The following is a 14,109-nucleotide window of genomic DNA, read 5'->3' on the forward strand; positions in this document are numbered from 1 at the left end:
ACTGGTACTTTTATGAAATTTGGAAGGATAATAAAAAAAATCCTCTTTAAAAAGCCTGCACATTATATGCTTCGCTATACTATTGATCCTTTAACTGCTTTAATTACAGGAGCAAAAGTGAGGAGGAAATCAACTTGATAAAATCTTGCGTCAATGACACGCGATGAAGTATGCTATATATGAATAGTAGAAATACAATCAGTTTTTTCCATTTGCCAACTTCACACAGCCGAAGTTAAGAGTAAACATTACGACAAACGTTCAAAACATTTTCTCCTCGTTAACGGAAGATGAAGTGTTAAGTGTATTAAATAATCAATATGACTCCTTTTTGGATTTGTTTAGTAAAGTTTTATTTCAAAAGAAATGATGACTTTTGATTATAAGTGATCTTGGTACTTCAATTTATCTATTTTTTGTAATATTTGGACAGTGACTAAATGCTGTTTCAATAGATTCATTAGGACTGAAGCTGCAACTCTTGTATAAACACTCAATTTGCTACAATGGCTCTGCAGCCACTAATGACGAAGAAAAGGACTTACTGTTTTAATCAGAGGACTATTACCTGGAGATGTCACATTTTATTTCTCACCTTTTTCAAACAGATATTATTGCATTTATTTATCCACTTAAAAACCATAAGACCTAAAAGGGGTTTTCCTCTCCAAACGGATATCAAAATGGGATAAAAATAGATTATACAACCAAAAAAAAATGGTTTCAATTACAAAAAAAAACTTGAGTAACCAAGGCAGATTAGCCACTGTATGTTTTAACTAGTTACACTAGTTTGAAAGAGAGAAACAAAATTACCAAAAGAAAATAAGAAAAAAACCAAAATGCAATGAAGTTAAATATCATAAAACAATATTGCAATGGAATAACAGAAAAATTATGTGGCAAAACACTTAATTACAACCTGAGCAAGAATTGCTGACTTTATGTATATTTGTTTAAGAACAGAAGGACCCCAGCAGAGCTACATCTGTCACAGTTTCCATCTTTGTTTTTAGAAACCATAAATAGACAATGCTTCTCTCATGTTAATTACATCTGTATTAAATTTAAACATAACGGAACTTCCAATTTTCATAATTTGTTATTAAAATTTGTTATAACAATAAAAATAATCATTTCTTCTTTGATCTCCGTTACAGTTCTACATCGATGAACTTAAATGTAAATGACCGCTGGGTTGGTTAAAATAATATTCATCATTTGGCTAAATAACAACAAGCACTGACCAATACAATGGCCAATTATTAATTGCCCATACCAAATGTAGTCTTAATATTTAATGACAACATCAATACCATTATGAACACCTTTCAGAGAGACATTATTTCAACCATTTTCCAAGGTGGGCACAGAAAGATAACAATTTTTTTTCTTGAAATAAATATTTCTTAATTACAAAATCAGAAGAAGAGTATCAAGCAAATTCTAATTTATCTAGTTATTCTTATTATAAAAATAAGGAGATGTGGTAAGATTGCCAATGAGACAACTATCCATAGACCAAAGGACAATCAATTTCATCTAACAACGACAATAAATGTTATATTTGTACAATATTCACTTGTTTTATATTAACAGTATTCCATATCGTAACAATTAGTAAATGGCCAAACAAATTACATCAAATAACAACTTAAAACAAAAGCCATGAAAACAGAAGCCAAAATTCCCTGGAGGATGAATTCCATTAGGTTTTGTCCAGCACACATCAAATAAAACAAGAGAAGATGACACCAGACATAAAGCTGATAATGGGGTTCCTATCCTAATTATACACAAATCTAATTATAATAAATGATTAGGTTCTTTGTGCTGGGTGTTGGCCATCAGTTGGAGTGATGTAACTGTTATATAACACCTACCCCTGGGGGAGAGACATATGGAGTTGGTGAAAACTGTAGTAAGTTCATACCATCTTCAGAGTCCTTTCTGAGTGTCGATTAGTTAGTCAGAATTTTCATTTTTAAAAAATATGTACTGACACAAAGTGTGCAGTTAAGCTAAAAGGGTCCTGTAAATTTTCTAAAAGTGTCTTCAGCAAAAATACTTGCTACTCAATTGGTCATGACTGTAAAAATGAAACAGAAACTATTTCTGTAAATTAACCCATATCAAAATCCCTTCACACAGCTTATTTTATATATAATCCAAATTTACCATTCAATATAAATATACATTTTACAAGTTTGACCAGATGTCCATTTAATGTTGTCCTTCCAGAATCCACAGCAATGTGACCAGTGAACCATGGATCTATCAATCATATAAATTGTGTCTAATATCATTCTGTATGACAGAAATCAATTCTCTTTTTATTGAACTATTATCTTTCTTTCCAATCTCTTCTTTTAGTTATTGATGAAATTCAACACTAATCATCTCAAAATGTTCTGGTGTATAAAATTATCTTGGTTATGATATCTTGGAATTTTATTTTAGATTCTAAGAGATACAGTACAATATGTCACACTAATTCTTATGAGGAACTGCTTCTATATAAAAATAGAGAGAACACTAATTAATATACAGAAACTACTCAAGACCAAAGGATTTAACTGGCTTGCAGAGGCAATGCTGTATAAACACACACCTGGCATAAGGTTTCAGAAGCATTCATGATTTGACATGTATATATTCATATCCATTCCAGTAATAAAAGTGCATCCATTCAAATTACGAGGGATGTCTAGCAAAAAACAACAACATCTTATTTTGTAGATTCAATTCTATAGAAAATTTATTTTTGCAGTATTAATAACATAGAAAAGGAAAGTAAAGTTTTCCAGACTTTATACTCTATTTTGTTTCAAATAAACCTCTAAAACTGAATTTATTTGCTGTCTAAGATTCCTAGCTTATAATGATTTGACAAGAAATTCTTTATTAATACTTATCTGTTCAAACCTTTATTTCATTAAAAATATTCTTTCTACAAAAAAAACAATGTACTTGGTCTTATGATGAGCCTTTGTAAACAGAATGACAGGTGTAAAAACTAATAATTTTATTCAAACCACAGAATGTCAAAAACTGCAACCAGCCTGATAGTTCTATATTATGTTATTGAATTTTGAAGATTCAGCACTATTTCTTTGATTCCTGTCTTCAAAGTCTCTATAAGCTTCAATTACAGCAGGTAATAAGAGCATTAAATATTTATCCTTGTAACAACCACCTGTGTAACTATGATTAAGATCAGAATCACCTGTCTGATTAAACATCAAATTAATAGATGCTTATATTTCATAATATTTTGTCAAATTTTAGATTTTGAAATCTTTAATCTTAATATCCAATGTAATCATGTAATCATTTTGAATTATCATTATGAACTTCATAAACAATAGTTTTTTAATACAAAATACTTAAAATACACATATGCTTATGAATTTCATAAAGCAGTTAAAATATAAATTTTTATTAATTGCAAATAAATTTTTGAGAATAATCATATGTGGCTGTAAATTTTGAAGATAAATACACTCTAAATTTATTGGCCTTAAACTGAACCTAAGGGTCACCTGCAAATGCTGTAGCTGTTGGGTATGCACTTCTATCCTGAGATAACACCGATTGTCATCACCACAACATGCCTCACAAATTACAGAATCTAGTCTTAACTTTATTTAATGATACAAATTCAATTACTGTTTATTGAAAATCTTTAATAGTTGGACAATAGTGTCAAAAGAAATTATGTCAAGTTAAAACCCTCAGAGCTAAAGCTGTATCTCTCACCTGTCCGACCATTATTGTAAAACTTGAGTATGTCTAATAAAAAATTCACATCTTAATGATTTCCTTCTGGCAAAGTTCCGTTTCTTCAATTTAAATGAATACAATGTTAAAGACATGGATTTTAGAACTCAAGTGCTTCATTAGCATTTATAACAATGGCTACAAAAAAGGGCACTGAAAATAATAAAGGTGACAAAACAGTTTTCTTTGTTTCCTCGTTTTGAAAATTCTCAATGTTCAAGGAATAATTTAGCGTCTTCCCTCTGAATATGAATTAATTTCTACCTTGAATATAGTCATGTCTGAAAATGGCTCGTGCCGTTAATTCACCTGAAGTGGTATAATATAAGGTTTCGAGTTGCCCGATTAAAGACCTCAACACATGGCATAGGACTGAAAGAAAAGAACAGTTACAAACTGAAACAAAAACCTTACAAATGTCTTTTCTGATTAGTTTTTTCACTGCCTCACGAAAATTGAACATAAATCTGGGTTCTTAAAATGTTTTAATTATTTTAATAATCAGCTGTAAAAAGAAGCTTTATTGTTGATCTGTCAGAAGAAAAGGGTAGTTGAATGGGCTAACAGACCTTTGCTTTTCAAACATGCAGTTTTCTCTATTTATTTTAGAAACAAAACAGTTGAATGAAAAGGAAATTTTTATTTATGAAACTGGAGCAAAACATGCATTAAAGTTTTTACATTAGTTATTTTTGGGGCCCTTTATAGCTTGTTGGTTGGTTTGAGCCAAGGCTCTGTGTTGAAGGCCGTACTTTGACATATAATGGTTTACTTTTTCAAATTGTGACTTATAAACATGTACAGTGACAACAAGACAAGACCATGTAAACATGTACTGTGACAACAAGACAAGACCATGTAAACATGTACAGTTACAACCAGAGAAGAACATGTAAACATGTACAGTGACAACAGGACATGACCATGTAAACATGTACAGTGACAACAAGACAAGACTATGTAAACATGTACAGTGACAACAAGACAAGACCATGTAAACATGTACAGTGACAACAAGACAAGACCATGTAAACATGTAATGACATCAAGACAAGACTATGTAAACATGTACAGTGACAACAAGACAAGACCATGTAAACATGTACTGTGACAACAAGACAAGACCATGTAAACATGTACCGTGACAACAAGACAAGACCATGTAAACTTGTACAGTGACAACCAGAGAAGAACATGTAAACATGTACAGTGACAACAAGACAAGACCATGTAAACATGTACAGTGACAATAAGACAAGACCATGTAAACATGTACAGTGACAACAAGACAAGACCATGTAAACATGTAGTGACAACAAGACAAGACTATGTAAACATGTACAGTGACAACAAGACAAGACCATGTTAACATGTACAGTGACAACTAGAGAAGAACATATAAACATGTACAGTGACAACAAGACAAGACCATGTAAACATGTACAGTGACAATACAAGACCATGTAAACATGTACAGTGACAACAAAACAAGACCATGTAAACATGTACAGTGACAAGACAAGACCATGTAAACATGTACAGCGACAACAAGACAAGACCATGTAAACATGTACAGTGACAACAAGACAATACCATGTAAACATGTAAGGTAAAAACAAAAGATAAGATTTTGTAACAAGTAAAGGAAAAGATAGAAAGGGGCATTCAAAAAAAAAACAAACAACTCCATGGCCAAAGAATAAAATGAAGAAAAGACTAACAAAAGTCTTCAAAACACTACACAGAAAACAGAAGATTGAGCAACTTGAACTAAAAGAAAAAGTGGCGGTGATCTAAGGTGCTCATAGACTCAGTACAATGTAGTAAAATCGTCAATCTACCATTTACCAAAACTTTAACCTGATACAGGATTGACAGACTAATGGACGGCAAATGGATGCACAAATGAAATGGAAAACATAATGCCCCTCTTCTGTGTGACATAAGGTAAATAGATATTAAAAGCCAATTCATTTCAATATAAACTGGAAATTATTCTAAAACTATGTAGTCCAAGAATTCCATTTCAGACAATGGTGAGCGCTCAATATAATCATTTTCCAGTATGTGATAGAAGTAAACATTTCATTTCTTACAAAAGCTCTAAAAATAACCATTGTAATAATTTGTATGATTGAAAAAAAAAAGAAGGTTATATACTGCATCAAAAACAGAATAATGTCCGAACAAAAGCTGTCTCACTGGTCATATAAATCAAATTATCTGTAGTTAAACCACCTACGGACAAAATGCAAATTATCTAAATGCAAATATTCTATCATTTTTACTTCATGTGCATTTATACATATCAATTAAGGGTATTCTTTATGATTATAATTGTCAATTTTTCCAGATGAAAAAACCAATAAAATAAATGTTCTCAAAATCTGCACAATTAAATAGTGAATAAAAAATAAAACGACAGATTTCCATGGTGTTTCTTTTGAATATAAATGAGGCTGAAATAAATTTCACTGTCAACCAAGCATATAATCTTTTTTATCAATTAATCCATCTCACTCAAAAAATAATGATGAGCAAATATCCTTGATCAAATCTCCCGACATGATGGTAGCATTTGTTGAGGTGACAAAAACATAAATTTGTAGCTGTATTCTATTATCGGTCTGCTTTGTAACGGATCCACGGCACGCGTTACCTTGCTCCCTTTGGGTATTTATTGATATTTCAACAAAGCCAAATGTCACACCTGAATGAGTTTTAATGGAAGTTCATTGAGTCAGGTAAACGGTCTTTGGTCTCAAGAGAAGCAATACTCAGTAATTTCCCATCTGTACAGTTTTCCTTTCCTCAACAATCTCTTCAACCATTAAAAACACTCAAGTCTAAAAGAATTTAATCAGAAAGTTTCCCAGACTTAACTGGGTAAAAAAATATAATTAAAGCTCCAAAATAAATGAAACTGAAATGTTGTGGGACCAGATGACCCTTCTTAAAAGTAATTAATATAGGTCCAAATTGAATTGTCTTGTAGACAGCTTTTGTATAACATTAAAAGGCAGTTCCTTTGAATGAAGATTGGCTGGTTTATCTTTCAATGTGTTAAAGCAAAACACTTGCTGCAGTCAAAATCAAACTTGGAATGACTGACTTTAAATGACAGATTTTTTAACACAAATGCCTATGTCAGTACTCTTCAATCACAAACAATTTTATTTTGAAGTATAGAAAGTAACAACCCTCTATAAAGTCAATTATTCTATAATATACCTGGATGAACTCATAATGAATTGCCATGGAAACAGAAATATCAGAAATTGTATCTCCAATATTACCCATTTCCTTGGAGAAATATAAAAACATTTATCATTTAATGGACTTTAAGAGAATTTATCAATACCTAATACATAACAGAGCAATGTTTAAAATTTGCATTTTTTTTTTCCTATTTCAAATTAGAATTTCCATAGCCAATTGGCAGATGAAACACTTTTAAAGTAAAAGTCCTGCTAAGCGGCTCTACCAAAACGTCTACATTAACCAGGCAAATGTTTAGAACATTGTTTGATCAATCCCAACTATCACACTATATCTCAAAATATCATTTCTTTAAAAACTGACATCTTACATCCCTTTCTTCAAGCACTTCAATATTCTTACTAGTCAGAGTATAAAGTTCTTACCTAAAGTTACTATTGACTGAAAAATAAAGTCACCTACTTTCTTCCCAATCTAAGTCAATGATCTCAATTATATAACTATAAATATGATATTTATAAACAATTCTTACATTCATATTTTGTCATAAATGAGTCATAATACTGATGTTATGCTTATAGGATATATATCAGCTGATAAAAAATACCTTTTCAATAATTTTAGTTAGACTTTTAAGACTTTAAAGAAATAGAAGAGGACCCATCTACTATATCAAAAGATTTCAGAACATGTCATATTAATGATTCCATCATTAACATTCCAACCCTAGAACAATGTAGAACACCTTTGCCAAAATACCTGACGCCATTTTGATCTACCTGTTAGCACACTTTGAATAAATTATGTTAAACATATAACATTTTTGAACATTTAGAAAATCCAGTTTAACCCAATTCAATCTTTTGAAAATAGGTACCGAATTAAAATCTTCACTACTTTTATAACATTTATAAACATTTTTGAAGAACTGCGGATGAGATATCATCATTCCACCTGCACACAATTATCTTTTTCTTTTAATTCCCACAGTCATTACAAATCTTCCACAAATAAAGTACAGCCACATAATCATTTACTGGCAAATAAATGTGGATCAAACCATGCAATTATTAAGGCTCAATACCTCCATGATCAATCTAGACAAAACCAATAATCAGACTACTTAATCTGAGAATCAAAGTAGCACCTTCCACATTTGTCCTACCTGTAACCCTGTAAAAGTTTTACCTAGTTTCTTCTTTCTCAGTCTAGTCATCATCATCTTTGAAGAATAAAGTTTTGTAATCCAATAACCTGTTTAAATCCTTGTAGAATTAATCTATTACATCTCTTGGTACCTAGGGTTTCTACCTTAAGTACCAGGTTATGTCAACAAAAATCTACTTTTCTTACTTTGGTTACTATGGTAACTGCAGCACACCTAGTAGGTAACAAATCTTGATAGGTGTATCAGAGAGGTACCAAATGGGAGTCAAAAGTTTTCAAACTTAACAAACTTTTCTTGCACTGCAACAAATGAATTTTCTTCCTTAAATTAATAATGCCTATCATATTTAAAAATGAAACACTTAGATAAAAATACTTTCTATCATAAAAAATAACTTTCTAGCTGAGAAAATTTACATTGCATGTTTTTTAGCATACAAAATAGCATTAATGTTTAACACCTGTCCCTAAATCATCATCAGCTTCAATACAGCCACTTGTCATTTTTTTCTGGTGGTTGCACTATTATTGAAGCAAAAACATATATATATTCAAGGTATCAAGATGATACTATAGACTAAATTGCTTTTTGTATATGAATGGTTTCTGATACAAATGTTGACAAATATCAAGGTGCAAAGTCAGAATGTAAAACAGCTGTTAATGTTTTGTCAACAAGCTCAGGACATTTACACATATGGTTACTATGACAACTTGTAGACTGAATAATTTCCCTAATTTACATGGTTATTCAAAATTCAATCTATTTGCTCAGAATACAATTTACTCCAATTCGGCAATTGTTTTAAATACATCTAGATAGGGGATGTATCATACCCAAACTTTTATTTTACATAAAAAAGTTAAATAGATGCATTATAATATCTTCTGTTTCAGTCCTAATCTTTGTGATTTTTGAATAAAAAAAAACATAATGAAATATATGCAAAATGAGAATTAATATTAATATATAAATAAAAGGACTGGAATCCATGGAATCAAATACATGTATTCAAAACTTTAGTACGGTTCTTTATTCAGAAAATGAGAATTTTATTTTTTAGTCATTTTTACAAATAAAAAATTCTTATCATTCACCAAGAAAACTTTCAATTGATTGTTTCCCCCAAAAAATGTGTATCCAAAGAAAGTCAATCTTAATTAATGCAATTTTTATGCTAACAAAGGTTGAGTCATACTTGACAATATTAAAGCCATCTCTACAAGGCAGCCTAGATACCCGTCCATTGTTAGGACACAGTTCTTAATTTCTCAATACACTAGATCAATTAAGACACACACGTTGGATTGTGCGATTTCTCAATCTGACAGGATTCTTTCAGATTACAGAAATATAAAATGACATCTCCCACACGCCAGTTTTAATTTACAATGTTTTTCCAAACAAAGGCTTTGCTAACATATCACCCTTAAGTAAAATATGGTCACTGTCATTATCTCTCTAAAAAAGTTTGAAGATTCAAGAGAGGTGAGGCATCTGCCTTAGAGAAGGTTTCTCAATACTGTTTTCACATTTATTTTCAATACAATAGACTTATAAATACCAATGAAATCCAAAAGATACATAGACATAACACAAACAGAGAAAAGTATGATACACCAAAAAAGTCAAAAATATCTTAAAATGCACAAATTCTCATTATTCTGATAACCCCATAAAAGGCAGGCATCATTTCATTTATATTCTAATATTATAACTTCTGTGATTAACTTTCTTCTTGACTTGTTATTAATGTTTACACAGAGATGAACGTTTCTACGATTTATTCCACGTCTTTTGTCTCTTTATCAATATTGAAATTCATTCCCATGTTACAAAAGGAGTGAGTACTGCGACCTAGGCTCAGCCAAATGAAAAGGTAAACACAGCCAAGAATTGGCAATAAGACATTGAAAATTGTGTTTACTCTCAAGATTATTTTTTTTGTCTAGAAACAGGTAGTTAATTATTTCTCTGATTTCTCTTTGTGTTGTTATGTCAAGAAAAAATTAATGGTATAAATTGTAAAAATGTTCATGATAATTCTGTAGACAACAACAAAAATTTCAAATTTCTGCTCAAAAACTTTTCTGTTAAGGCCCATTGTCACTATTAAAGTTTTCTTGGTCAAATTTTTTTATTTATTTTTTTTTAGTTGGAATAGAATCTCATTCTATTTTTCTTGAAACTTGGATGGATTTGGATGGGAATTATGCAGCACAGTTTTTTCTTTGACCAAGTTTTTGATGAAAACATTTTATAGTGACAACAAATGACTTGGACCAAGTTTACCTCAGGTCAAAGTTTTCTCCGACCCAAGTTTTTGATGAAAAACTTTGATAGTAACAGCAGATGACTTGGACCAAGTTATATGGTCAAAGAAAACTTTGACCAAGTTAACTTTGATAGTGACAATCAGGTTAAGAATGTAAAACAAATAGATTCAAAAAAATTTATATTTTCAAATAAAAGTTTAAGATTAATATATATATACGAAAACTTTCCCAAATTAAGGAATTTTGTAACAAAATGTGCTTCCAAATTTTAAAATTTCAAATCACCGTGTTAATAATCTCACCGATTTTTTTTTTATTTTCAACAAAACACCTTTCACAACTGGAATATCAGTTTAGACAAAAGAAAATTGCCTTCTCGCTTTGATTTCCACCTTCAAAAATAAACTGGCTTTGTTGATTGAACAAAATACAACACATATTTAGAAACTTTAAATTGCTAAATAATGGAATTCTGATGAGATGTATTATTAGAACCTATTAAAAGATTGTTTACGCAGTTGGTCAATATACTGTAATTGTCTTTACACCAATTTCTGACTTAAATTCAAAATTTTAATAATTGCTTTATAATTTGGTTGAAGCCTTCAATATTCTTCCATAAATAAATCAATGTTTGGTTTGATTGACCAGGTGATGAAACTTATTTTTACATTAAGTGAACAGATTGCAGCCTTAGGAAGGTAGAGAAACCCTGCTGTACAGACAGAATGCACCAAAGCCCTTCAAATGGACATGTCTTAATTACTGATGACAAATTTAGTAACAACGGAATGAACAAATCTAATCCAATATCCAGAACAATGAAATAGCGTCACCTGAGAAATACCTTTAATTGACAAAAGTAATTAACAAATTATACCTTGTTTAAATTGGTTTCCGAAGCACTCATTTCTACCTGTCATGGATATGTATAGGAGATTGATGAGTTTAATGATAACAATTGATGACACAAATGTTCTAATAAATTCACCTTTTACACACTAAAAGTTCTCTCCCTCTTATGCATATGTATATATTCATACTTTTAATAAAACATATTTCAGTAATTAGATTGCTCTATGATAAGTAGATTCAGAGTTTACGTTTCAGATAGGGTAATCTACATAAATATCCTTCTCAGGAATCAACACAAAATTTGTCCTTTCTAAGTTTTAAAAAGTGTTTATTTCTTTCATGTTCTATTGCACACCTGGTATCAAGATTTCAGTCCTCAGAGGGATCCGAATCCCAAGGAACAATTCCACTAGACCTAAATACAGTGGGTAAGTAAAATCTGGATTTGATTCCCACGGAGCTTAATATTCCTTGGGAACCGGATCCAAATTTTACTTACAAATTGCACTAAACAAAATGTAATTGCTCCTCAGGATTCGGAACCCTCCACTGATATTGGATTGGGTTAACAGGTGTGTATTAGCCTTAAAAATGAAAACAAATCCTAAAACTACACACTTCAAATCAGTAAATTAAATGAGGGACAAAATAAATCTCGAGAATTAAATAAAAAAAATATAGGAGACTCTGTCAACGTATATTTGTTCCAATTACAGAAGTTCCCCTGAAAACTTTGTAATAAACAATGTCATAATATCTGTTCCTGTTGGAACAAATATTCTATAAAGAACAAATTCTGTAATATGTGTTCCAGTGGAAATAATATCACAGAATATTTCTTCCACTTGGAACTTATATTATAAAGGAACTTCTATTTCATGACAACTCAAACATTGTTAAACAGAAATGGACTGAAGGCAATCCTATATTTTACTTTTTAAGAAAAATAGTGCATGTTAAATCAGTCTCAATTCTGAACCAGCTTTTTCATAATTATTTTAAAAGCTTATGAAATATGTCTATAATAGTCATACTAAGATGCTGCTGCAAATGCATACTTCTATAAGGTTTACTCTGCAACTTCATGTTTGAAATCAAGATTTTGAATATTCAAAACTTTCTTCAGATGACATGCAACTAGGCATTTTTAATGTGACTCAATTTTAAATCAGGTTTAATTGTCTCCATATCAAGATATAAGATAAATAAACACATCTGCAGTTGGACTTCTTGAAAAATTTGCATTCCAAATGGTTAGTTAAACATTACACCACTTCCCATCCTTAAGTCATTGTATTTCTGATTTTACTTTTTATTAGAACAACTAATGTAGCAGACAAGGTATGCTCACTAGGTGATACATAAATAAAAGGAAAAGGAAACAATATCATGGCATGAACAATTTCAATAATTTCCTGCGTTTGTCATTTTACAATAATTACACCTGAGCATGTCATTTCCAGTAGAAAGCTCTGAAGTCTCATTATCCAGGATCACTTACAGAAATTACCTGGATTTCTACAGAGTATAGCCAATAACAGGTAGAACTACCACAGAAAAACTTCCCATGAGAGTAATAAAAACACTAGGTGCTTTGCAGATCATGTCATCATTATTTTTATTCTAATTTGATTAAAATCAATGACAACAGAGTTAAGTTAATTACAGGTGGAAGACAATGAAATTCTCTAAGGAATTCTTCCACAAGTTCAAATAACTTCACAGAATATTTAGAACTGAAATAGGTTATGAAAACACATAGTATCTCTAGTGTATTATTGAACTCAACTAAAAGTTATCAAATCCTATTGTGAACAAAAAACATGACTGATTCAAAGACTGCATAATTTAATAGTTTAATACATACAATTAAGTTTACCTTCAAATAGTAATCCACCATTCTAAAAACTAACATTTCAAACAGCAAAAACTGCTATTGTGAGATTATATTAAGGATACAAAAAACCAAGTACTTTAGAGTTTTGACTTAAAAATAAAAGTTAGTTTATGCTTAGAAAAAGGTTTGACCCCAGTTATATATATAATGATCATCTTTGCATCATTAACAAGTAAGGTCTTTCAAAAACAACAAGAAAGAAGTTGTATGAGTTGTCAAACTAGTCATAACCCCACTCTTATTTCAAAGTATCAGAAAACATGAATAAGGTGTCTGACAAGTAATACCAGTAAATGTGACCAAAATATTTGCTGAACAAACAGACAGACAGACAAAGTGATACACCTTATCACTATTCCCGCTTGACCCGAGAATCTGTCCCACTTGAACTTTTGACGTCATGCAACAATCACTTTTCCATTGTGGCGTCAGATATTTTCTACTATGACGTCAAAATTTTACGGGAACTTTTGTGATGTCCAGTAGTGGCGGACAAATAGCGATAAGGTGTATTGCACTAAAGACCCCACTTGTAATACTTGTAGAGTGGGGGTAAAAAAACATGACCAAAAACCATGTCTAGACCTTAACCTTAAAAGATTGAAACATTCTCAAGTGTAAGAATTTCATCAATGTTCATAGATGCAACCAATTTAAATGCAAATGTGGTAGTTCCCAAAGTAGTTAGGATCCAGACGAAAGGATGGTTTTATTTTCATAGCACTGATTTGACAGGTATAACTTTACAAGTGAGAGGTTTTAAGCTAGCTATAAAACCAGGTTTAGTCCACCATTTTCTACATAAGGAAATGACTGTACCAAATCAGGAATATGGCAGTTGTTTGTCATTTGTTTGATGAGTTTGATAGGGACTTTCTGTTTTGAATTTTCCTCGAGAGTATATTTTTGTTATT

The 14,109-nt window shown here is 30.9% G+C and overlaps 1 protein-coding gene across 2 annotated transcripts in view; it reads right to left on the minus strand.

The window, feature by feature from the left end:
• The window catches only part of LOC127728573 (zinc finger protein 1-like), a 44,992-nt gene that overhangs the window by 20,794 nt on the left and 10,089 nt on the right, over window positions 1-14,109 (minus strand). Inside the window, exon 1 of one of the 2 annotated variants that reach the window (XM_052236048.1) lies at window positions 8,188-8,331. The exons of the other annotated variant lie outside the window; for it this stretch is intronic. Coding sequence (XP_052092008.1) covers window positions 8,188-8,221 — 34 coding nt within the window. The 5' untranslated portion in view covers window positions 8,222-8,331. Of the gene's footprint in view, window positions 1-8,187; window positions 8,332-14,109 lie in introns of those variants that run through there. 2 annotated transcript variants of the gene reach the window in all.

Source organism: Mytilus californianus, unplaced genomic scaffold (assembly GCF_021869535.1).
Source record: "Mytilus californianus isolate M0D057914Y unplaced genomic scaffold, xbMytCali1.0.p SCAF_2, whole genome shotgun sequence".
Lineage (NCBI taxonomy): Eukaryota > Metazoa > Mollusca > Bivalvia > Mytilida > Mytilidae > Mytilus > Mytilus californianus.